The sequence below is a fragment of the Typopeltis vanoorti genome, chromosome 22, assembly GCF_054136105.1.
Source record: "Typopeltis vanoorti isolate ZY-2024b chromosome 22, IOZ_Tvanoo_1.0, whole genome shotgun sequence".
Lineage (NCBI taxonomy): Eukaryota > Metazoa > Arthropoda > Arachnida > Uropygi > Thelyphonidae > Typopeltis > Typopeltis vanoorti.
In genome coordinates, this window is record NC_143570.1 from 36,957,372 (window position 1) to 36,985,354 (window position 27,983).

Sequence of the window (27,983 nt, forward strand, 5' to 3'; positions counted from 1 at the left end):
AAAAGCGCACTCCAGTCACTCAAATCCATACCCACCCACCCATCCAATCGGAAAAGGGTATGACGTGATTTCTTGCTTCATATTACGAATTTTTAATGGGTTAACACACAGATGCCCCCCTGAACCAGGTGGGTAAGTATACATCTCCTTACGTATTGTCCTATTACTTATCTGAACTGTTCTTTGGACTGCTGATATTTCTTACCATCCTTCTGAACATCTTTTCATTCTTTTGGCAGCGTTCCGAATCATCCTATGTATTTCCAGACTAAGGCAAAAACCATTACAATTAGTGAATAATTCCAGTCACAGTTCATTTTGAATGATGCAGAATTTTTACGAATATCACGAACAGGGACAGTCTAATAATAATAAGGCGACCAATGAAAACACTTAGAAGTCCTTCCTTTAAGTTGCAACATTTTGTGTCTTCAAGAAGGTAGTCACACCTGCAAGTAAAAATCACGTACTACTAAGCTGATAATGTTTGATGTAATTCAGCTCTTGCTGCAATGAACAATTTGCTTTAAGACCGTTATGAAAACTTGTATCCCTTTTTCATTTGTTATTTATCTGTACTTTATATTTTTCATTTTACAATAAAGCTCTTTAGTTACAATTCTTAACGCATAATTATAATATTTAATCCACACGATCTGGCGTCGAACACATTCGTCGACCAACATGAAAGCTTGAAAACACCAAACTACTGGCACAATAACCTCGTGAAGCTGGTGTAATCTTTTAACTCTTTTATTTAGATGGATAAGCTTTTAAATTAAGCATATTTGAAGCATCAAACTACCTAAATGATGATGAATTAGGGTGTTGGTTCATTCTACGAAGGTCCTCTTGCTAAAATTTGGTGCCTTCCATGCATAAGGTATAATTAACTCGATTCATACACCTAAATGCTTTTTTAACTTTTAAATAACACTTATTTATGTAATAGTTGGAAAATTTTTGTCAACTTGCTAAGATAAATCGGACAAAACCATATAATTAAAAGGATCTTCTCTGAGCCTTGTAATTAATAATACTTCGATACACGTGATAAGATGTAAAAAAGTGACATCAACGTCTTGTACCCATAATTAATGTCTTTTCCATCACCAGCTTGTCCTTTATAATCGGTAGAAATTTTCAATTTTCTTAACTATCCCCTTATTTAACTTAATTTTCATTTGCAGATTCTATAAAACTCTGTTAGATGCTACACCAAATTCCGTGTCTTCAAATGATTCCTTTGTTTGAAAATAATCAAATTAAATACTCATTTCTCTTGTGGCCACCCACAGGCAACCAAATGCTATTAAAATTTTAGGAAGGAAGGTTTAAGATGAGATAATTGAGCCATCGATTATCATTCCTTATCTCGGCTGCATGAAGATTACACCCTAAGTGTGAGATTATTCTTAATTGCATTCCTTCCCTCCCAAAATTCCACCCCTCCCAAAATAGCCAGATGTTTCTATATGCATATCGTTTGTCTTAAATAATTCAGTTTAATTTTCACTAGATAATGAACAAATACTTTATAGTTGACAAAGGCTGGAATCTTTACCTTGACGCATCTAATCCAATAATAATTAGCAATCCCTTCTTGAAGAAAACTGTTGAATTTCAAAGACTAAACTCCATCTTAATTGTAGGTGTTGTGGTCTTGAGAATGACGTCATGATTTGTTTTGGAATTTAGTATTGGCTAAATTATGAGAGTTGTTGAAGGCATAACTGAACTTTTTTCCCTCATCTTAAAAGATGAATAAAAAAAAAACGCTGTAATTCTGTGTCAGACACCTTGACAATAATTAGAGCTCTGTTCCATCTCTTTGCCTTCATGCTCCCATTTATATTGATTCATTAGTGGTTGACTAGCCTTTAAGAGAAGCAGGATCCTTAGAGGTAAATTCATTCTGATGTTTTAGGTAAAAATGTCAAGAATTGCGCTTGTATAAAGTAGACTACATGTCTTCAAGTCTCGAAACTTAGAACTTCGAGACGTTACTTGCTTTAACTTGAAAACAGAAACGAAGCTTCAATACATTACTCGCCTAAGGAAGGATTTATAGATTACATCAAGAGTTGGAAACCTCTTTTTTTTTTTTTTTTTGAAGGGCTTCTTCAGCACAGTCGCTAGGAAAACTAGATATTCTCCTTTTGTTGGTTCAAAGATTCGAATTCCATCTAGTATTTGGAACCTTTTTCAGAGTCGAACCTCAGTTGGTTTTGACAATGTCTTTTGCATGGAAGAAAGGTTCAAATCATGTCTAGGAAGCGAAGGATCTTTATTAAGGAATTTCATTTGAACAGAATTAGCCGGTCCCATACGGAGGTGGAAGGATTCCCCTCAAAATAGGCAAACCCATCAGATGAACACTGACTTCTTTGGATCTGGTTTCGAAAGCCTGTATGCTACGGTGTGGGTCTACGAATAATTTGAAAAAAATCAAATATCAATCAGGCATTTCATTTAGGATTATGACAAAGTATAATCCGTTAACACATCCTCATGATAAAGACTCCAAACTTTTTTTTTAACTCCTTGAGCTCTTCCTGTAAGTGGTTGAACCTTTCAAAATATGGTTATAGTTTCATTTTACTTACGTCGATAGATAAATGGACTGAATAAGATTCCAATAGTCATACAGACTTTCTTAAAGTGACAGCGATAAAACTTTACACATGTTGGTGCCTTCTCAAGATATCTTTGCTACCCCTAAAATCGATTCTTCAATCTAATAATACAAACGTTCCATTTACTCTTGAAAATAAGATTACGTGTCTGTTTCTCTCGCGCCCTATTTCCTCTTCACTTTATTACGTTTCAATCTGCTTTACCTTTTCAGTCGACTCCTTCTCCATGCGTGGGAATGTCTCCTAACGTAACTAGAAGATAAAAATTGTTTTAGATGATCATTAGTTAGCCGAGAATTCTTCTATTCTAAGACAGTTAAGGATACACATTAGTGGGGAGGAAAGAAAATTATTTATTAATCTTCTTGAGATTTCTACTAACTCATCTTTCTTTTTTCTTATCATTTATTGGTTCTATTTTCTTTTCTACGAAGTCACGGATATTTTCCGTATATATATTTTCTGTAGAATTCGAATTAAACCTTTATGTACTGTTCAGTGATTTGGTAGTCCCGCGTGGTGTGTTGACACTCGCTCATTACCTCCAATTAAGCATCCCAAACTATTAGTGAGTTAGAATTTTAATGTTGTTTCAATGATCAGATAAGAGATTTTGATTACCTCCATTTATTTTAACTCTATCTGAAGTTACATCAACGCTGACCTTTTACTCGATCTATAGTAATTAGAGGCGGGTAATTAGTAACTGGAACCATTTCTTGTTTTCTACGTTTTTGTATTCGCGTGTAGTTTAATTCTTGGTTTGAAGTTTTGACTAACTGCCTATACGAGTAATTTATTGCTTTGTTTTTATACTCTTAAAAATAAATTAAAAAGTGCTTTGAGGGGGGGGGGGTAAAATAACAAGACATTTTTGTGGTGGAGCGGTTCTGTCACGCATTAACTTGCTTCGAAAAAAAAAAAACTAAATGCTGCTTACAAAAGGGAACTGTATAAGCCTTTTTTTTACAGATAGGCTAACTTAGTAGCAGGTCTTAGGCCAACACGGTCAAGTTCTTTGGCATTTATATCGCATTTTTTGTGTTAATTTTGGTCCAAAAATGGTTCCATAACACATCCAATAGGTAGGGGAAATTCATTTCCATTAAAAAAATTATGGTTTATCTAATCGTATAGATTAGATGCAGTTATATGGGAAGAAGAATGCGAAGAATCTTCCATAAGGTAAGTCCAAAAATGGCACGTTTCCTTTGGCTAGGAAAAGCAAGGTTCGAAATAGTTTCTCAGAAAATCTGAACTAGCCAGTTATAGTTTTAGTCTTTTTATCTCAAGCGAAACATGCCTAATAGCAAGCTCTTAAAACACAACACAGCCATATCCGGGCCTCTTGGTTTTCTTGTTTCCGTTAATTATAAACGAATAAAAACAATTAGAATAAGAATTAAGACATGGTGGTGTCGAATGCGTCCTAAAAAATAGCAAATAATAATTTAAGTACACAGTTGTACGCATAAACTAATAAGTTCAGGTTGGTTTGAGATCTATTGTCAATATAACTGTAATATCGTGATATGAAGCTTTTAAACGTATATGCTATATTTTTAGAATTTAAAATGTTTGAGAAATGTTCATGATGTTGAATGAAGTATTATAAACAAATCAAGATTCATCGCAGTAAATCTTAAACTAAATATTGGAGTCTCCTTCTACTTTTATTTCAAGAAAATCATCAGGACCAAAATTCAGTTTATAAACTTGGTTCTAAGGTGAATATTAATAGTAGCTATTTCTATTCAATAGTCTTAAACATTTCAAAGTCTACAACATTTGAAGTAGCAAATACATTTGGAAGAATTGGAACATTTGAAATTATTAAGAAGAAAATAAAAAAGAGAGCCAAACTGTTCTGGTATACATGACGTCACTACAATCCTCGGATCTATTAAGCATTTCCTATTGGAAAAACGCATACACTATAAGAAAGATCAAGAACTATTACGACGGCTAATATAATTTAATTCCTACAAAAGAGTCGCAAAAAATTGGGGGGAAAAAGTTCTTACTGGTTTATTTGCTACATAATATTCATAAGGAGTAACTATGTTACATATGTTTATTCTGCTGCTGCGTCACGCACTACGTCATTTAAAGCAACCAATTATATGCCGAAGAAAAAAATGATGATCCGTTGCTGCCTCTTATAGTCCTTATAAGGACTGGCTTAAAGGGGCGAAGCAAGAATGCTTTTCATATTCCCCGTTATCTGTAGAGTACAGTGTAGGATAAGATGTTATTGAGCTATTTTAAAGCTCTGATCATGGCAGGAGGGTAACAGCAATAGCCAAGCCTCAGTTAAACTTCATTGGCTACAGCATTGCCATCCATTACCGTCCAAGGGTATGGTGGTTCTCACCGAATCAACCTCTATCTCCCGTTGCTGCCTCTGTCAAAACCAAGTCATTTTAATATCCAAAAATTATCTGATAATATTAGGTGTCAGTTATATTCTTACAGTTTTTTCTTTTATATTTTTTTCTATCACTCATTTCCAATTTTTATTAAAATATCTACACATTATTAACTTTTTATTATATAAATTATTGTAATTTTTAATTTGTGAATTTTTTATTCATTTATTTTTGCTACAGGAAAGAAAGCCGAATCTACGCATGCTCAACATATTCGGTTAATAAGTAAAACTCAAACAATATCTTGTTAGGGTTTGTTGAAGGAAAGGGAAAACCATTACTGACCCAAGTCATTCATCATTTGTGGGATAGCAAAAAAAGAAGTACGTTAGTCTTGCGATTTCTTCCGCATCATTTATGTTATAATAACGTTATAAGTAGGCTGTGACGGAAAGAGATGATTTTGAAGTCGACCACCACCGAGTATGATAAAAACTCAGAGTTTTTTTCTCCGCGGAAGAATCTCAGCATTGAAGGATAGTGAAACCAAATAGATAGAAGAGTAGAAAGGTGAAGTGTATTCCGATGGGATATCAGCGTTTGTTTAAAAAAAAGGAAAAAAGTTAGGTATGTTAAATAAATTCAGGCAAAGAGATATGCTGAATAATAAAAAATCTAATGGTACGTTACCAGTCGTAAACAATGAATCAAAACGACAGAAAATAAAAACTTCCGAAACACAAACAAAAATGTACAGGAGAATCTCATTACTAAGTTTTTCATGATCACAAAAAAGGAAATATTAACTGAGGGTTGTAAAATGTATTTTTTGTGAAGGAAACAAAAAGATGGAGAAAATTTGTGCGTCATAACTGCTCTATCCAGTCTATCGGCATTTAAGAGGTACTATAAATTTTAGTATTTGAACGGATACCACACAGATTTAAATGATCTGATGCCTTTTCATTCCTAAAGAGAGTAAACAGACTGCTTCACTTTTTAAAAAAGAGATGTAGCTGGTTCTTTCCCTCCTTATCATTGCAGTTGAGTTAAATCGGAAATAGTGGATTTTTAATTCCTTTATTAACTTGAAATAAGTTCTTAAAAGAACTGGGCGATGGACTGAGTCCTTGACTCTTTATCCCGTCATCTAAATGAAGTAAATCTGTGTGGATGGAGTATTATTGAGCTAAAAAGCTCGAGCAACAGTTAAAACTTCATTAGCTACAGCATTGCCATATTTAAATTTAAAGGTAAAGCCGTCTCTAAAAATTCGGACGATCCCTAGGCCACTCATTCGTGGGCGAAGGACCGTCCATCTCAGCGTTGGCCTTCCACCCACACGCCACCACCGAGCCGAACGGCTCAAATTCCGAGGAAAATAATTCACCGACAAAGCCCCTCAGCGGGCCGTGCCGGAGAACACTCTCCCCGGAGACTCAAATTTTGCTCCCTTAAGGCAAAAACCTTAAAAGAGCGAACTCAAAAACTCTCGAATCTCATCATTCGGACGATCCCTAGGCCACTCATTCGTGGGCGAAGGACCGTCCATCTCAGCGTTGGCCTTCCACCCACACGCCACCACCGAGCCGAACGGCTCAAATTCCGAGGAAAATAATTCACCGACAAAGCCCCTCAGCGGGCCGTGCCGGAGAACACTCTCCCCGGAGACTCAAATTTTGCTCCCTTAAGGCAAAAACCTTAAAAGAGCGAACTCAAAAACTCTCGAATCTCATCACCCAAGGGGGTAACAGCAACAGCCGAACCTCAGTTAAACTTCATTAGCTACAGCATTGCCATTCGTTACCCTCGAAGTCCTTACAAAAGGACTACTCATTAACTTGAAATAACTTCACTAAATTTTATTTTAACTTATATTAAAATTTTAAAGGTGTTTTCGATATTTTTAGAATATTTCAGAAAAATTCTAAAATTTCTTTAATATTTTGAGAAGAATTTGAAGTAAAATATATTTGACTATTATTTATAATAAAACTAAAAATATATTAAAAAATTTGAATATATACAAAGTTGAAAACTTTAACGCGAAGAAAATAGCATAAAATGTATAGAAGGATAATGCACCAATGTAAGAAAGAAAAAAGCATTTAAACCACACGCATTGATGTGCTTTAGGTTATATGAGGTTATGACCTATCGCGTGTGGGCTGATATAAAAAAAATCAGTTATTTGAACTGAAGAAAAAATAGTTCCTATTATCTTGTTAATAAGGGGAACTAATTTAATTTGACAGTTCCGTATAAAGAATGGCAAATGCATTATAAACGACCGAGGGAAAAAACACCAAGTAAAGACTGTTCCCAGTAGTGTACTAAACTTCTGTTGTAATGTTGACGTCATCACGCTTGCGCTGTAGGTTGTTTTAAGAATATAGCATGCAGAGTTGAAGCAAAAGAAATTATTTAAATTCCCAGACTTAAGTTTTTGCATTTGGCTATAAAATATGAATGGATCCATAATATTTTCCATGATATTATTCAAATTAGCATTTAGGATTAGAGTGTATTAACAGGATTTCTTATCAACTGTACTGAAAATTATGACCTGAATAATTAAATCATTTATATCGTAATACCTATATGGGAAATTTTGGTGAGGATGGAGGTGATGAATAATCGACCGTGAGATGCGGTGATTAATACCTTTAGAGGGTAATGGATGGCAATGCTGTAGCCAATGAAGTTCTAACTGAGGCTCGACTATTGCTGTTACCATCCTGCCATGATCGGAGCTTTAATAGCTCAATAACACCTTATTCCTACACTGTCCTCTACAGATAACGGGGAAGATGAAAAGCATTCTTGCTTCAACCCTTTAAGCCAGTCCTTATAAGGACTATAAGGGAAATTTTGGTAATTACTAACTACGTAATAATATTGTCAAAGTTTTTTAATGCTTTACTGTACCAGTTCTTGCAAGATGGTCACCAGTTTGACTGAAATCACGTTTTAGTTAACTTATCACATTGTCAAAAGAATTCTGTCATACAACTATGCTAGCGATCAACTACAGTTCATGATCTCGCGAACAACAATGTTCTAAAAAAAAAAAAAAATTCCCTGCTACCAAATTCAATGATGGTGATACGCTTTGTTAGTTGCTAAAGCACTCCTGAAATCAGCACGATGATTACACCATCTCTGTATATGCGTGCGTGCACGCACACACACATATACACACAAAGGCATAGCTAAGCAACTGCTGTGTATAATTACTGTAATTACAACCTTGACTGGAAACTGTATTTACTGCATTTCCTTCAGTCTGCTCACATAAAAGGAATGGTGCGACACAGCCAAATATAACAATGGAATTGATGGCCACGTGATGGCTTGGCATGCCATTTATAAGTGTGCATCACAATGTGACGCCTCGAAATGCATATGAAAAATAAGAATGACGTAGTCAAAGTGACATAATGGGGTTCATTTTTATCTTTTTTTTTTTTAATATAAGTAAGAAGTCTGGTTTTAAGGTACGTATTAAGATAAATGCAGCTCAAAAAATTGCACACTTTACTGAATACAGTTCATATTCCAGTCACCGTTAATTATTATAGTTTCCCTTTTTTAAAACATCTTTTAAATTTTTTTCCGTTTTATTTGGTAGGATTGCTGATAAAGAAATCTATTTAAGATAACATTCGCTTGAGCTATTCTATTTGTAGCCATTCCTATATAAATATCAGCATATATTTAGACGTTATTAAACCGGTACTCTTTCTTCCCCTTAATACTCCAGTTCCCCCCACCCATACGTGCCACACCCTTTCAGAATACTACCAATAACAGTGTGGACATCCACCTCTTTGACTATCACATGACTATGATGGTACAATGACGGCTGGCGACATTTTATGTAATCTCCTTTAGGAAACCCTAACTATCGCTTGTCCCAGAATACCTCGTGGTCTGCCAAGCTCATCTCCATATGGATCGCTGGATCTTCTTGGAGGCTACACATTCCTACGATTTTTATTGATTTAAGCGGTGAGGGATCGTGATATAAGGCAGTAAACACGTACGTGCACGTCTCAGAGGCCCACTTCTCCCCACTAAATGACCACTAATTTCGGACAACGAATCATTTGTCAAAGTGCTTCGAACCGGTTTGTTGCAAAGCACCTAACGTCGAACGGACGGTAAGCTCCACATATCCCCTTACGACTCCGCTACGGCCTATCTCTATTTCGTGTGTGTGTGTGTGTGTGTCGCCGACAACTTTCAAGACCCCATCCGACTGCCACATCTCCCCCCGAAACTACCGTTTCTTATTTACGGTACCGAAATCCAGCGCCGTAGCGTTAGTACGTGCGTGCATCATCGCGCGCGAGAGCCGCCGTTTTCTTCTGAAGTGGCGTTCTTTCCCAAAACAGGCGCAGCGCTAACTGGTGGTTCGTCGTAGAGAAGGCGGCACCGAATACTTTGAGGAGTTGTTGACTGAAGCACGCTGACACCGCACGACTGGTGTGCGGCGTGATGAGTGTCGTCGGTGGCCCGAGCGGGGTTCATCATCATCGGCAGACCAAATGACCATGTTGACAGTCAGCACGGAGAAGAAGGTTCAGTCTCTGGAGGACGCCGCCAGAATCCGGAACGGACCATGTTCGCCCTCTTCTTCTTCTTCCGTGACCTGCACCAAGGTAGGAGCAGATGGCGAACGGTCCGAAAGTGTCAACTCAGGTGTGCGGAAGAAATATCGTTCCAAGTCTGTGGCCAGTACCGATCCCCGCAGTCCTTATTACACCAGTCAAAGACTAGGGGTGTTCGAAGGGAACTTACTGCGGTCTCCAAGCGTCTCTTGTGTACCTGCGTACGACGACGGATACAGACGTTGCCCTCGCCTTCCCCACTCCGATCATGGTCTCCTGACAGAAGGGGTGAGAAGAAAAGTTTGTGATCAACCTGACTTGAACGGTGACATCCCTGGTTTAAACCTCAATTTATCTCCCGATGATCCCAAAGCTGCTACTATCAGACAGCATTATTATCCCGAGGGGGGATGGGGTTGGGTAGTGTGCATATGTGCCGTCCTCGTACAAATATTAGCAACTGGTGTGCACTCGGCGTTTGGATTCTTCTTGCTGGATGTTGTTCGTCACTGTGGGCCCGAAACTGGCATAATCCAAGCAGGTAAGTTTGATTTAGAACGAAATCTACTGCTCTGCACAAGCTGTTGCTATGACAACCAAGATAACTTGGGGCTTTATAAGCGAACAATTTTAGTATAGAAAAACTCCTGCTTACGTTGCAGTCTTGACCGTTTTATTTTCGTCTAAAAAAAGGTCATTGTGATAACAAGACTTGCGCACCACAATAACGGTTTTAACGGCAGATAAGATCAATGTTGGTTTTCCAGAAATTTTCGGGATTCGCATGATTGATTAGCTTTTATACACATTGTGGTTTCTGGTAGCTGAACTACAACTTTAATTACCCCAAATAAGTCACTTGAGTGTTTTCATTTTTAATGAATTGCACTTTAACTGACACTCCCTATCTAACTAATTAAATCATGGATCGGTGAGTTGATGTCCTTCCTTTTGTATGCGCAAGTAACGAAACAGATGGTAGAAGTGCCAAAAGTTCTCGATTTATGAGAAGTAAATGTCTGAAAATGTCAGCGCACATTCTCATTGTTGCTGTTGTCATGACGACATCACTATTGTTACTTATTTAAACCGAATAGTGGTATTTCAATGGTGAATTTAGAGGGAGGTAAGACTTATATTTTCCTTTATGAAAATAGTTAAATGATGAGGACACTTTAAACTGATACACTTCCCATCTCCCCACCCACAAAAAAGTGGATCACGAAATGTGTGTCCATTTTCAAATGAAGAAGTAGAATGCAGTAAATAAATTTATTTATTCTGTATTCTACGAATATGTTTTAATTTGTGTACTTGATCTGGGGCATTCAATTATCAAGATGTGTATCGTTGCGTTTACTTCAACTCCACAGCATAAACGGCAAATATTAAACCGTTTTGAGAAACAAAATATAGCCCACAAGTTAAACTACTGCTATCTGAATGGAAAAGAAATATAAAGAGTTTTTACACCATTGATTTAGCTCGCACAAACGCATATGAAAATCCTTCGAAGTTTTATTTGGAAAGCTTTTCTATAATCCATGGTTGATTTGGTATTGTTCGATCCGAAATATTTAACATGGCAGTGATTATTTTATAATAGCCAGATCGCTATAAAAGTAATTGCGATAAAGATCAGTTCCCCCAAAGACTAACATTTTTATAGTTCGTACTTCGTAACTTGTTACCTAAAATCAATAATTAAATACCGTCAAACGTGCCGAGAAAAACAGAATTCCGACTTTCACACAATCGATTGATTCCTTCCATTTATTCTTTAGCTTTCTTTTTCCTTCCGTTTTCTGTTCATCGATTGTTATTCTTTTAATTCCATGTATTTCCGTCTATGAAGGCATCTCTGGTCCGTTTATGTTTCGCTCTGTTCGTTCCCAGTAAGCTTCTAAACTATCAAAGAACATCGTCGCTAATATTCTCGAAAAGATGGACAGGACAAGGATGATAACCCGAATACCGTCCATCAAGTCAAAATTATCATGCAAAAACGCTATCGGCTTATTTTGCATAAATAAGGCCTATTTTTCCAGGATAACTTTCTGTAGGCCTATTTTGCATAACAGATAAATGGCCAGCCTACTTTAACCGCAGTTAATGGCCTGTGCTTTCTCACCCACCGATGAAAAACCAGAGAAGGAAAGGCGAGATGAATCAGCACAAATATTAGCACGTGGAGTCACACAACCCTCGGCTAGCTGACGACGATAAGATTATTAACAGCATACTTCCTGAAGAGTGTTCAGACAACGCTAACATCTGTCCGTATGTTTCATTTGACAACCCCCGTCATCCGCCCCATCCCCCCCTTCTGACACCACCCCGGATACAACCTTCACCCGTAGTGTCAACTTACTAAGTGGGTTCCTATTCTTAGTTGCAGTCAAGGAACATCTTGAGCCCTTTCTTCTGGGAGGGGGGGGGCGGAGGGTTGTTAAAGATTCCTCCTAGGAGTTCTGGTACCTTAGGGCAAACACACAGTCGAAGCGTTGACCTCGGTTGTCTACCGTGAAGTCTTCAAGATATAAACCATCTTGCGTGCGAGGGCTTCACCCCACTGGAGGTGTCATCAGTGATTATACGTTGCCACTTGCTTAAAAAGTACGGCCCCTACTTCCAAATCCGTTCCTCTCAAACTTTCTCAGATCCCATTTGGGGCTATTTATCAATGACGAAGTGGGATGCTTTGAAATGATAAATGACCTAACAGAGTATATTTCGTCTTTTCCATCTACTTCTGCAACAGTGATGCCCTACTTGGATGGCAAAAGAATGAACTTCCACTTAACTGTGGTCTTATAAACGATGCCTTTGGAGCATCTCTTGTGTACATCCCTGTATTTACATACATAAGAAAGTGCCAACCACTAGCCCCATTGAAAAATAACGTCCATTGATTAACTAGTAAAAATAACCGTAAAGTGTTTTTAGAATATTTTTTAATTAAAAATGAGTTTTGTGTGTCATAAAGGACAGCTGTGGGACTTTTATGCTTGCTTGTTGAACTGCGTGGTTTTAATTGCCACTCTCTTTCTCTCTGAAGGAGAGGGGAGCTATCGTATTTTGTCAATAAGCATAAATAAAATTTCACTATAGGGTTTCCTCTTATCATGAAAATATTCTATCAACTACGCATGAGACTGATTAAGTTGCCTTGATTAGAATAGTCTAGGAAGATTCCTCTTCTATTACAACAGATTACAACAGAAATCGAGGGGGGGGGGGTCATCACTACCAAATGCTACTGAAGGACTTTTTTTGTTTTCAAGTAATAAAATTTAATGTATTGTAACCAAATAATTGTTTATAAGAAATGTAGTACAAAAATCTTCCTTAAAAAAATAAACTAAAATCCTTTTACATAAATGAAAAACATGAAACTACAATCTCAGATAACGTACAAAAAAGTTACGTATTTCAGCTATTTTGGCACAATTTTATTAAAGATGGCAAAATTAAATACAAAATAACAGAATAAGCAAAGTCAGTAAGGTAGTGAGTGAGTCAGCTGAATAATTTTATTTGGGAATAAGAGAACATGACCGACCAGAGTTCAAACCAATTTTAACTTGTAGGTTTAGAGTTGGATTAGAAATAAAGTCGGTTAACAACAATATGACTTAAGAAAAAATAGTGAATAGATGGCAAAAGCATATTAAGATAAAGATAAAGATATTAAACTAAAGCATATTAAGATATTGCGAAGTAACTTGACATTGTTAGCAGTCAGAAATGGGGGAGCAGAGCTAATTTTAGGCGATGTGGTCACTTGAATGAAATGGCAGAGGAGAGATTAGCAGTTTATAATGACAAGGAAAAGACCCGGAGGAAGAAAAAGATTCTAGGTGATCAGGCGACGTCTGTAGTGCTTTAAAGAGATTAAAATATAAGAGCTGATTGATTAGAGAACCTACAAGTAGAGCAATTTAAGAAGAAATCGTACATGGAGACTATTAACGAAATCTTAATAGCACGGGTGCATATCTTAATATCCCCTTGGAGGTAATACATATGGAAACGAAAGAAGTAGAACTATAGAAAAACTTCTTTTATGATGTCTTTAAAACTCTGCATAGCAGCTACATTTCAAACATTTTCGATATAATACCCCCCCCCCTTTTAGGCTGGGAAGATGTAGGCTTCAAATCTGTTTACGAAGACAAAAACCTTTTTATATAAATTTTTCTACTGAAGTTAAGTTAACAGAATTTCATCAATTTAAATGGGGAAATTAAAATATCCCCAATCTAAATAGGTCCAAAAAAAGACAATTTGCGTTGTATCATAGCAATGCCATCCTGTGTAATTTCATCATGCAATATGTGATATTGTTATTCTACTTACTGGAGGTTGTAAGTGATTTGGAAGATAATCTGAAGACGGTAGATTTACAACCATACATAGGTAGGACTAATATGAAAAAAATAATAATAATAATTAAAACTAACTGATACCATCGTTTTCTCGGCAGCACTTTTAATCATTCTAAATATTCCTCCACCCTCATCTCTACTTAATGGCATTATATTAGTGATATTACTCAGTGAAATTGCCGAGACCGTCCCCTTAGGTATACATTTTTATATAGGAAGATCAGTCCGTCTGTGTAAAATGTTATTTTGGCATATGTTCGGATTTCAACCTATATAAATCAAAAGAAAAGCGTCTATTTCAGGGAAAGTGAAAGAACCTACAGAAGGACAATATTGCATCGCCAACCGATTGCCATCATTAGTACTCTGTTACGATGCAATATTACCGTGTTAATAGCAAAGACAGTATTGTATTGCACTATTTTTGTTTTATTTCAAGCCGATAAGAATACAACTTGTTTGCCTAAATCCCAAATTGACAGTCCGCTCTTGTTCGTTCAGTATCCAAGTGAATACTTACTGATGGGGGAAAGGAACACCGCTATCAGAAATCCCAGTAGCTTGGACCCTTAGGCGATCTCCATCTATATTTTTTATTGGTGGTAAAAATTTATTACATTTTTGTTAGTGATAGCATCGTGGTAGATGATAGTACAAAAATAAGTTAGATAACATACGTCCCCACGAAAAATAATCCTGAATAAATGCCCCACCCTCAAATATATGGAATACTCTCTTCAAAATATTAAACGAACAATGGATAGAATCGTTCTTAAATCCTGTATTTTTTTTATTTATTTATTCCTTCTACTCTTCGTAAATAGGGGAGAATATTTCAGGAATGGTTTTATTGGGGTGGGGGTAAATATACAATCTTCGCATCAGTCACTTTATTGATTTTCTTAAATCCACTGAGGTTATCTGGTTCTTTTCCCTCATGTCATGAGTAAATTATTCACACCGACTTGGAAATTTCGAAAGCCCAATGCAAGTTTAACAGACCACACCCAACAGTGTAAAGTGGCAACAAAAGGCCACATATTAAGATACTAATAAGACTTAAAATCTGTACATCAATCAGAAAAGTTGGAGAACTTTATTGGATAAAATGGAGAATAAACAGCACACTAAACAATCAAATCATATAATAGAAACTGCTCTGATTTTATAAAAATCAAACGTTCTTGTGACGTCATAGTGTGTACAATTCAAACCATTATTTGTTCATTTCACTTGAGCTTACAATATAACGATATTGTTCAATTGTCGTGTTCCAACAATGAAAACTTCCAAGAGAAATCTTCATTGTTGGGGACCGACAATTGTGTAAATAATGATGTGCACTTCTGTTGGGAAGTAATTATTGTCAGTTTTGTAATCTCGTTTCACTTCTGCGAACTAAACAAGAATAAATATCGAACAAGTGTCACTAAAAGAAAAAAAAAAATCTCTTCTCTTATAATGCTTGATATATCTCCACTTTCGAGTTTACTGCCTTGATAAATTATACACACTTTGTTATCAGTGACAGAGGTCGGTTTGCAACAATTAGGTGATTTTTCATAAGCTAGCAGCTATTTCAGATTATCGTATTTGTTGCCAATTATCAGACGTAATAATATCTGTCTACATACGAAGTCATTTTTTTTCGTTGTAATTATCTTTTAGCCTTTCATCATTATGAAAGACAGTCGCTAGTGTACTGTCTCCTGATTTATATCTGTTTGGTTCTTGTGTGGTAAAGAGAAAATATTGAGTCACTGCAGACAGATGGAGTAAGAATAAGTCTTTTCATGATAAATGAGGAAAGAGACTATTTTTGAACTCCAAGTGACCTGGTTTTCAATTGAAAGTTAACTCTCACTTAAACAAAAATTCTACTCTAGTCAGCCACAAATAAATAATTATGTTAAAAAAGTTTTCCCCGAAATTAGCCGAAGACATTCGGGTCATTTCCCTTCAATATCCGTATCTGTTCAAAATCCCAATATGGTCTCAAGACAATGATATAAAAATACCAGGTGTGTGTGTGTGGGGGGGGGGAATCTTCCGCCCCCCCCATCTCTAAGTTAAGAAATTCTGTTTTGTAATACTAAGGATGTAATGCGAGATATTGCCAATCAGAAATAGTTGTTTGTGTCCACCAGATGGCAAGCCAATCAACAACGCGATCTTCAGTAAATGGAGTATTATGGCGCGCTAAGCGCGCCGAAGTTTTAGTATTATCGTCATTTCGTCAACATGTCTGTGTACAACATTATTAGTAATATTTTTATTTCTGAAGTCAAATTTTGTAATTAAGTTCTTTGAAGTAGGCGAAAGTTCTGTTTAATTTTCTTCGTATGTTTGATATAATTACACTTCAATTACTCGTTGATGTCCGTAAAAAGAGTGTGTGAAAGCACAAATGCATTCGCAGGTCCTCAAATCAGTCGTTTTACTGAAGAAGGCAAGTCTTAATGAGAACTGCAAGAACATTTACCTATCATAATTACAGGTTGTCGACAACTTTAATCCCTCGAGTAAATCAATATGTAAATATACGGTATTTTGTCCAGCAACACATAATTTATCTATCGATAGAGGAGAGTATATTAATGGAATACTTATGGAGTACAGACAGAAGTGGCCGGGCTCTGTTTTTACAGCAGATTTATCGGGTGTCAAGACGGATGCAATTGATAATATTTCCTAAAGGCACGACGATACACTGCTTGGATGGTAAATGCATTTTGAAACGTTAGCGAATGGTTTAATTTACATACTTCTGTAGCCATCTTTTTCGCTATCAATACAGAATTAAATTTATTTTCATTTTGGGGAATGAACGTGTACAGTTGGTTTACGAACTGATCATAGAAGGGACAGAGAAGATAAAATAATACAAATCGTATTTTAATGCAAGTATTATTTCTGGGAAAATTCCAATGTTACTCCTCTAAGTAAATATTATTTTTATGGCTATTTAGCCTATTTTTGTTTTATAATGTCAGCTTTTGACTCAATTTATAGGGCATTATTGATGTTTTAAAGACAGATATAGGAAGAATATATATATAATAATTCTGACATACCTTTTTGTAGGATGTTGCTGGTTGTCTTTTTAACGAGCGACATCCTCTGCATGGCGATATACATTCGTCTTCTGTTGAAGTATGAGTGAAAGGAAAGGGGTTGGAAATGTGGGGATAGAGAGATGTGGGAGAATGATTAGCGAAGCAAGAGGTATGCGAACTTTTAAAAACCCTGTTTCAATCATACTTCCTTCCTTCAACAGTAGATGAGTGTATATCGCCGGATGCCGCTCAATAAGAAGACAACCAGGCAACATCCTACAAAAGGTATGTCCGAATTATTCCTCCTATGTATTCTGTCTAAAAAAAACATCAGTAATGCCCTAAAAAATTGAGTAAAAAGCGAATGACATTATAAAAAAAGGGGCATTCCTAAACAAAAATAGGCTAAATAGCCATAAAAGTAATATTTTAATACAATTTTTAGTACAAAATCATTTTTATACAATTGGGTTATACCCAAATCTGTACTATCCGATCTCTAAAATTTTTATTTTTGTAGAATTTTTTACGTGAGAAAATTTTAAACTTCACTATTTTGTTTCTCATTTTGAAAACAAGGATGGGTTGCTTGTTTAGAACATGTAATAGTCATGAGGTATCTGTATTTGGGGGGGGGGGATGATCTTTACAACTACGGGTGAGTTAGCCTACACAGAGGTGAGAATGCTTTTTTTTTTTTTTTCTTATTATTCCTCGCACAGACGCTAACTAATACTCTCCTCCTAGCATTTGATGTTTAGACAATTTTTTAACTCTTAAAAATATAATTTATTATAACTTATCATTTATGGTTTAAACTTTCTTCTTCAAAATGAAGCTATTTTATCGTTGGTTAAAGAAGATAAGGTTCTTTTTGACAGAATTGTTGACAAAGACATCCTGCCTTTGTCAACAATTCAATGACCGGTGTGTCCAAAACTTCTCTTCGATAACCAATTAAAATCCATCTGTAAGTACAGAGCAAACCAGTCCACGTTATCACAGTGCATGTATCTCGGTGAGTGCAAGGTAGTAGGAGAAAATTATACGCCGACGATAATCAGGTCACCCCGGCATGTCCTTTGTAATCAACTCCGTGTATGGCCCGTAGAAAGCGAAGCAGTTGCATGCAAACCAGACACCTTTCCAAATCCCGTACTTTGATTATTGCTCGCCCCCCGCCAACCTTTTTTTTGAGGGAAAATAAGAAGTGTGAGTTTTGGGCCACAACTTTATCATCATTAATGTCAAATGAAGGTAATCTTCACTGTAGAAATTTGTACGTGCACATGGGGATGGCTACACAGAACGTGACTCGAAGAAATACATATTATTGTAGTGGTTGTGAGGTTTTCTTTCTTTCTTTTTTTTTCTGATTGTTTTTATGTTGGTTCTGAGGTGTAATCTGCTCGCTATCTATCGTTGGGTGTCCGGGTTTAATAGCGGATCTGATTTTAGACTCGAGAAGAACGGATTGTCTGTAATGATAGAAATAAGATTCAAAGTAGAGGCTTAAAAACGGTCAAAATGTGTGACTGCACATACAATGCGTCCTTCGGAAAGATCAAAGCAGAAAATTCTGGTCCTGAAATCTCCTAAGAAAGGGCCGAGTAAAACCTTGAGGCTATTTTCATCCGTCAACTGCATTTTCCGAGGAGGCGGCACTACCCTCTTAATAGGGCAACTTTTTAAGGGCTGGTAAGCTCTCCTCACGAATCTAACTCCGTCATGCCATAGCGAATGGGTCTAATTAGGAAAATTACATTTTCATTTAAGTATTCCAATAGCCTTTTGAATGCGAGATGTAAGAACCTGTTGCCTAAAATAGTTCTTGGTAATTTTGTGGCGGTTCTTAGATGCATTTAAGTTGCATTCATAATATAAATATAAATAAATGCAAAACTAACGACAATTCTTTGGCCGGTTGCATGTTTGTGCTGTTAAACGTAAAGTCATTATTGCGAACTAAAAACCAATGTATGGCGTAAAAAGAAACTTTCTTGGAAAAATATGAATCTAAAGTATTTATAGTAAGATAAGGTGTTATTCTTTAAATTTATTTTTAACAGAGTATTTTAAATTTAAAGAAGTCAAATTAAAATATTTGAAATTTTGTTTCAAATCCACGAAAAATGTATATATTTTAATAAAAGATATTTATCCAAAAATTCGTAGTAATAATATTTTCCGCTTATCTTACTTCCTGCAATATCTTTGTATTGTAGATACAGTAGTGCAAATATCTGATTGCTAAAATAGTACTGGAGAGAAAAAACGTTAACACCAGAGTTTGGCCCAACAGATTGTTTTCTTTTTATTTCGTAAGAAATTGTTGAGAAACATAAACAGTCAAAACTTTTTAATATTGGAAATTCGAGGAGCTTGTCTTCACAGAAATGCAGAGTATGTCACAGCTGGTCTTTTCTGAAATATCAGGCTCGAATATTACAGCGAAAAGTGCTACGGCTGAAAGGATCTGCAAGGCGATTTAACGTGTCGTTCTTCTGACCAGATGATATGGTAGAATTATTTGGAAGAAGTTATTGAGAATTTGTTCCCAGAGAAAGTTGACGCATCCCTCTTGGCGCTTTAACGGAGGCCACTCAAAAAAAAAAAAAACGCTGTTGTTTCCTATGAAACCCATAATTTTAGATCCGTACTCAGGATTGCTTTGTATGGCGCTAATAAACTGCTCTTTTTTATATTATTATTATGTTATTTTATCCACCTACAGAAGGGCACTTTCTAGAATATCCTCTTCCTGTTTTAAAATAAAATATGTTCGTTGATATCATCCTGTCTTTGTAACATGCGCTCTGTATTTCTATAATCTCATATCGATGCAAGGCAAACAGATTCAGCACGGCCAACAACGTACAGGCAAACTCAGAAAACTAATGCCATAAAGATCTCAGTAGTTCGAACATTCAACCACGACTTTAACGATTCTCCAGAGGTTCAGGTTAGTAGTTTGACATTATATCAAGAGCGCAGTCTCGGTATCTGTAGAAAAGTAGATGCACATAAGACATGCCGATTAAGAACACACACAGTTTAGACATAGGGCGGTTAATCTTATCTGCATTCGCTGCTATCATGCGCAGTAATAAGTTTCTACGAAGCCAAGTTACTTGGCCCTAATTGAGCTTACCACGAACCGGAAATGGGATATACAGTATGTATTAAATTTGTTTATTATACAAATTATTGATTCAATGATTATATTGCTTCAGCAGTTATATTTAATAAAATTTTATATTAAATAAAATCAGACAAACACATGCAACTTGACACAGGCCTCAGACTTGATTCCTTCTGCAGTAATTCATCAACAGTTCTTGCTTGTTGGAGAAACCAACTATGAACTGATTTTTGCTATGTTGGGTCTCATTTATTGGCTTTTCTTCTCAGCTTATTTTTTTTATTATTATTATGCAATGCGGATGACAGTTGAAGGTGTTTATCACAGTTTCAAACTTACCCACAACCTCTGCAACGTGGTATGATTGCAGGCTGCCAAATAGATAACGCAGAGAACCGAACTTGTTAAGGTTTATCAACCAAATAGCTAATAATTCTGCAGTTTCTTATCCTGCATATCGTTCTTGGATGTTTTAAGCATATAAGTCAATGCAGGGGTGAAGACTGTGGACGTTACATTACCAAGAGATTGAGTGTCGTCTGTGTGAGAAATGTTCGCTTGTCATTATTTATCCAAACATGGTGCTGATGTGATATAGATTTAGAATGACTTGCGTTGAGTCTGATATAAGTCGACTTTCAAATATCTTTCTCACACACAGAGGAATTCTGTAAGTGCAGCGGGGGCGAATGCTAGTCTTGAAATTCACGCTTGCTCTAGTTATCATTCAGGGAGTGAGAGGTGTGATTGAAGTCTGATTAGGGGAATAATGAATTACAGGTAACCGCGTATAACGCGGATGTTAGGTTCCATAGAAATGCCGCGTTATATAAATCGCGTTATGCGAGACTCAGATCACATAGAAAAAGTAGGGTTAGGTTTCGAAATCGTGTTTTTTTAAATATATATAAACAACAATGACATACCCAACAAAAATATATTGTTATTTAATCAGGTAATTCATGTAAGTTAAGAAAACAAACTATGACACAAATACATAGTATAAAATTATAAATTGTAATTTAGCTTCATTGCGCGTAATACATAAATGTTTTAGGCAAAATAAAAATAAGTGCATATTTTAATCTTTCATAGCACGAGGATTTGAGGATTGGTTAATAAACACTGGTTTTGTCATGTAATCACCTGATGCATTACTACAAAACAGTAGAGTGATTCTATTTTTGGAAACTTTGAATCCAGGAGCTGATCTTTCATTTTTCGAAATATAAATATAGGTGCGTTTTGGCATATTTTTCCAATATAACCCGGATTCATCCGCATTGAACACCTGGTCTGCACTATAAATGTTTATAAACTTTGAGAGTTGTTTGTTTAATAAGATTTCCATCCAAAGGAATTTTCTTTTGAGTGCATCTTCTTTCCAAATCATTAGAGATTTCTCCATTTTCCCATTAGAATATCGCGTACACGAGCAACGAGCTTTGCACTTATCGTTGACCCAGCTATAAACACTTTCTCGGATTTTATGTTCATTGTGTTTGATTGTTCGAATTGTTGATTCATTTAAATTCAAAGTCCTTACAACATCCGGTTTTTCTCCATTTTTCAACCGATCAATGATTTTAATTTTTTTTCTTCGAGACGAATTTTCTTTTCAGTATTCATTTTTCCCCTTTCAATGCAATTTGTGGCTATTACTATAAAAATAATTTTTTACATAAAAAAGCATTACACATTAATTACGTATGTAACTCACCAGAAAATAAAGTGCTCAGCTTGAGCTTAACACAATTATGATTTTTAATGCGCTTTCCTGGCAGAAAACGAAGACAATTTTCAACAATAAACACTTTATACGGTATACAATTGACGTACATGCGTGCTAAATGGTGTTTCCCCTAATAAAAATTCACTACTTATAACTACCTGCGCGATACGGGCAGACACAAATTTAACGAAGTTAAAATTTGATTTTTAAGTCGCGCTGTGAAAAATATATGAAAAGATAAAGAGTTACTACAATTTCTAGACTGTGTTTTTGTCAAAACCGCGATGTATAAGTACCGCGTTGAACAAAGGTTATATTGAAACCGCGTTGTATAAGTACCGCGTTATACGAGAATTACCTATACTGACCATTTAAAACTATATATTTAGAAATTTTAAGTGCATTTAATCATACAAATACAACATTTATTTTACAAATGATATTCTGTCTTCTTCAATTTAGCTACTTGAATACAAATTCTACCCTACGGTTCTTCTTTATGAACTGGTCAATAACATCATCATAAAAAGTTGTCTGTAACTTAATTTTCCTAAGTAACACGCACACTTGTAAAGTCTGGCTGAAGCTCACCGGCTAGAGCTACTTTGACTGCGTATGGCCTTGTATTTAAGACGACGTGAAGGGAGCGGAAATGGTTATGCGCGCGCATGAAATCACAGTGCCGCAGCGAGGACCTGGAAGCGCCTACAACTGAGCAAGCCAAGGTAGCTTTGACTAGACGAGCAAGCATCGGTCTTCGATACACAACGCAAAGCTCAATTATTGCCGCACAAGCTTAAGACGTCTTCTGTCTACAAAAATAAAAGCCTGAATGGAATGCTTATAAATGCATGCATTTATTAACAAAAAAAAAGTGCATTTTTCATGTGGTCTCATATGAAGTAGTATTCAAATTTCCATTCAAAGGTTGAGCAGTGTTGCATTTGTGTTATTAAGTATAGAGAGACCCTGATTTACATAGGTTATGTTCCACAAACCAGAGGCATAGGGCTATCCACCTTATCCTCGGGAGGGGTAAGGCTTAGAGAGCTAAAGATAGCTCCGTAACAGGTCACTAGGCCTAGTACGTGAAGGGAAGAGAAGATTAACAAATAAATATTATTTCTTTCTCAATTAATGAGCTTGCATAGCAAGCATGGAGAATTCGCCACTGAAGTACGGCGCCTTTTAGTATTGACGTGAAATTCCATTTCTATCCGAGATTTCAACTTCTCTGCAAGTACAGCTTCTGTACAACTTACCACCGTTAGGTATACACTGTTTTGCTCCATTATGAATTAGCATGTAGTTAAACTGTGTCTACCAATACAAATTACTTATAGGACCTTTTAGTAGCATTCCAAGATATTGGAAAATCCCTTAAATGTTTAAGGGATGATTTCCGTAGATAACCCGACTACAAATGTACTGTGTTCTGTATGCATTGCATTCTCTGGACAGTAGTTTTTGCCTTTTACGCACCTTCCTTACTAAGTGCTGTCATGTTTCCGTAAAGATGAAGTTGCAACTTAAAGGATGTTGATCGGAAGATGTTTTAGAGGTTCAGACTGAAATGTAGGCTGCGCTGAACACTATCTCAATAGAAGACTTTGAGGTAGAACAACAGCGGCAGACTGCTGGTTTAATTCGTAAGGGAGTACGTTGAAGTAAGCAACAATACTCTGTAACTACTGGAAGCGTATATTTTTTTGTTTTTCAAACCATATGGCAACTTTTGGTGCATTGTAAATATCTAATCGAATGATTTTCCAATCCTTGATTTCTTTGAAAATTTTATTTACTCTGTTTTTGTTAGTCCTATGATTAACTTCGAACTAATTCAAGTTTTGGATTTAAGAATCTCAATTGTGCCAATTAAAGAATTTTATGACTTAGTAGTGTAAATGGGGGGGGGGGGGGGGTAATCTCGTATTGAAGATAAAAAATATCTACAAACTCTTCGATATCGGTTCGTATAAATAGTACAGTACAATACAAAGACAACTCGTGCCAAAAATGAAAAAAAAAAAAAAAAAACCCTCTATCGACTCTTCTCATGATGGCCGAGCGGTCTAAGGCGCCAGGCTCAAGGGTGAACCTTTCGTAAACATACGGCTGTGAATTCTTAGAAGTTTAGAAGAACAGAATGATGGAATAAATATTGATATGTTCTACGCATAACATTATTGGCTGGATGGGTGAAAAAGATGCTTTTTGTTTTCCCCTTTGTAATGGAAGTATTTTGATAGGATTGTTAATGAGCTTTAAGCTCGCCCCGTGATGGCTGTGAGTTTAGCTATGTTCAGCTGGGACGTAGGGTGGACTTAGGCCTCTTGTGTTTGTATCTTTCCTCTTTATTATATTCCGAAGCTTCCTTGATTAACGGGTTTGGGTGGTTGCTTGTCTTTTGTGAAGAACTTCTCAGCTAGATCTAGGAGTAGGGAGGAATGTAAGGATGTTGATTTGTGAGTTTCTAACCTACCAAGGGGCGTTTAAGATCATCCTCAGGCATTTGTTCTGTATTCTCTGTAGTTTTTGGATATTTGTATCCGCGGTATGCCTCCATGCGGGGGATGCGTATGTGATAACCGGGCGTATTACTGTAAAATTCGATGCAGCGTCATGATTCCTACAATTTTTAATTGCATCGATTTTACAGGAGTCTCATCCGAAATTCAAAGAATTGTAAACTTGTATATAATAGATGTAACTAATAATATCAGCCCTTATAAAATTAGCACAGAAAAATTTACATGATACCGTAGATAGAAGATATATGAGGGTGTATTTCAAAAGAAAATCCCTTAGAGAGCAGAAATAATACAAAATGCCCATCTGTAGAGATCCCAAGGAATTAAACATGCTAAAGTAAAGTAAACGAGTATCTAAAAATAGAAGTTTAGGGGCAAATTACCTTAGAGTTCGGAAATATATCTGATGTATCACTTGGTATAGGGTAGAATGGAAACCCATTGTAAACCCATCTTTTCAAAATATGATGCAATTTTTGAAGAGAATCGAATTAAACTAAATCAATAAAATAAAACTGTTTTAATATAATTTATAAACTATTTTGAAGAAATTATTTTATAACTTATAATTAGTGATGCGAAATTGGTATGACATTATATTAGAGTGCCATCTATCGGCTTCCATAGAAATATGGATGAATGTTGTTGTAATGGTATAACCGAGATTTCATATTCATTACAAAATCTTAAGAATTAATTTTAAGCAATACTATGTTTATTTCTGAAAAGACGGCGTACTTTAGTTTTTAAAAATAGTTTTAAGAATTTTTGTTTAAAAATTAATCCAAAGAATTAAAACCAAACGGTGAAATATTTTTGAACAAATATTAAGATGAGCCTTAATGACAAAATTAACTTCTGCTCTGTCATATTTTCTGAATTTGAGGAAATTTCTATCCAAAATCTACAAAACCTTTAATTATAGTCAAAGTAATAATTAATTACTGTTGGTAAAACCCGATATTTCTGCCATATGAAAAAAAAAAAAAATTGTTCGCAGGATTAGAAACAAAACCAGAAATATTTTCTTTCTATTAGATAAATATAACACTTTATATACGCTCGCAACTTAATGTTTAAAATTTTTTATATTTCTTAGAAATAATAATGCAACACCTTAATTAAATTATAAATACCATTTAATTCTTAAAAATGTTTTAAATGTAAAATTTTTAAAAATAATTTATATTTACACCTTTTTATTTTTTTTATATATTATAAATATATATGCAATATGGGGATGTTTGGTTGATCAACCGTGAGATACGGTGATTAATATTCTTGCTCAATAATGGGTGGCAATGAAGTTCTAACTGAGGCTCGGCTATTGCTGTTACCCTCCTGCCATGATCAGAGCTTTAATAGCTCACCTTATCCCTACACTGTCCTCTACGGATAACGGGGAAGATGAAAAGCATTCTTGCTTCGCCCCTTTAAGCCAGTCCTTATATATATATATATATATATATATATATATATATATAAGGATAATAAGGATTTTTTTGTTTATGCTTATTTATCAGGATGATTAATAAGATATTTTTTGAGGAAATTTCTATTCTATTAAAAATCTACACAACCTTCAGTTATAGACAAAGTAATTAATTACTATATTTGCATCTTTTTATATTATATATTATAAATATATATACAGTGGTATCTCGCTAATCCGAATCTCTTTAGTCCGAACCCTCCAGTAATCCGAACTGCGGTTTGAAAGAAAAAAAAAAGTTTTATTTATTACGTATTATTATATTGTTGTGCCTCCAAACTGTACTACATTGTTGCATCCAATGGATCAGACCATAATGCAATCCATTAAATTAAAAGATCGTGATGACCTGCTTTTAAATGTAATTTTCCAAAATTATGACGTTACCACATCAATAAAAAAATATAAATTTGAAGGATGTAGCATTCTTAGTTGCTGCTGCTTGGGAAGCCTCGAACCCGAAGCAATTCGAGCGTCATGGAAAAAACCGTGGCCTTCTAGAATTTATCAAGATAACTACAGTGATACAGAAAAAGCAGAAATTAAAAACGTGCATAATTTCGTTAAAAATATAAATTCAAATATTGAAATTTCACAAACAGATGTTACGGAATGGATTACAGGTAGAACCGAAAGTGAACTCGAAATCCAATCAGATACTGAAATTATAAATATGATGATGCAGAATGAATTAGCAGACGATGATGGCGATAAAGAATTCAAAGAAAAAAAAAAACTAAAACATGAAGAGGCAGTTGACAGTTTTCGTATGTGTATAGAATGGGATAATCAGAATGATACGCCATTCCACAAAGTTTTTTTTGTTAATGCAGCTCCGAGAAGCATTCGAAAACAGTTTAGTTTTCAAGAAGCGAAAGAAAATCAGTGACTTTGTTTAGAAAGAAATTAAAAAAAACTTTTTTGTGTTATTTTGTGAAACTTTGTTTTGTGTGTTGTGTACAAGAAAGTGATATTTTTTACGCAAATTAAGTTATGTACTGAACTATAACTATGCAATTTTATTAAATCAAAATCCTCAACAATAAAGATATATACAAACTAAATTTTTTACTAAAATAAACTTATATTACTTTTCAAGTTTTACATTACAGTACAGTAGCTTTTTTTTCTATGAGTTACTTCATTTATTTCCAGAATTAAATTGATGTACCATTAGAATCTGATTATTTTTGTCTTAAATACTAGTTATCGTTGTCTCTTGGGCGAAAACTCACTAATCCGAACTTTTCGCTAATCCGAACGAGCACTGTTTTTATTAGTTCGGATTAGCGAGATACTACTGTATATTAATATATATATAAATATAATCTGGGGAGGATTTTTTGTTTATGTTTATTTATCGGGATGATTAATAAGATATTTGAGGAAATTTCTATCCAAAATCTACACAACCTTTTTGGTAAAACCCGATATTTCTACTACATGAAAAAAAAAAATATTGTTTACAAGTTAGAAATAAAACCTAAATATATTCTTTTCCTTTCTATTAGTTAAATATAACGCTTTATATACTCTCGCAACTTAATGTTTCAAATTGTTTCTATATTTCTTAGAAATAATCATACAAACTTAATTAAATTATAAGTACCATTAATGGTACTTATAATTTAATTCGTAAAAATGTTTCACATTTAAAATTTTTAAAAATAATTTATATTTACACCTTTTTATTTTTTATATATTATAAATATATATTTAAGTTAAGGGATCTTCATCATGAAAATTACGGCCGTTCCGGCTCCTAATGGACACTATATTCACTATTATACAGCATCCATTTGTACCAAACGCCTATCCCACGCAGATACACTGTAAGAACCATGATCGTTTACTTTTTAGTCTGTATCTGAACAGTACTTCGTCAATATTGGCTAACATTGGGTTATCCAAAAATATACTTAATTCCCTTTTAAGTGACGTTGCAAGTATTATATACTTCAGTTGTCTATAGGAATAAAGCCCAGAGAGTTTTGAACATACGTTTTACTCACCATAGTCTGGTG

The 27,983-nt window shown here is 35.2% G+C and overlaps 1 protein-coding gene across 1 annotated transcript in view; it reads left to right on the top strand.

The window, feature by feature from the left end:
- The first annotated feature begins 9,528 nt into the window (after positions 1-9,528).
- LOC150094315 (monocarboxylate transporter 10-like) overlaps positions 9,529-27,983 on the top strand; it is a 65,201-nt gene continuing 46,746 nt past the window's right edge. Inside the window, exon 1 of the mRNA XM_090411933.1 lies at positions 9,529-10,159. Coding sequence (XP_090268059.1) covers positions 9,556-10,159 — 604 coding nt within the window. The 5' untranslated portion in view covers positions 9,529-9,555. The remainder of the gene's footprint in view (positions 10,160-27,983) is intronic.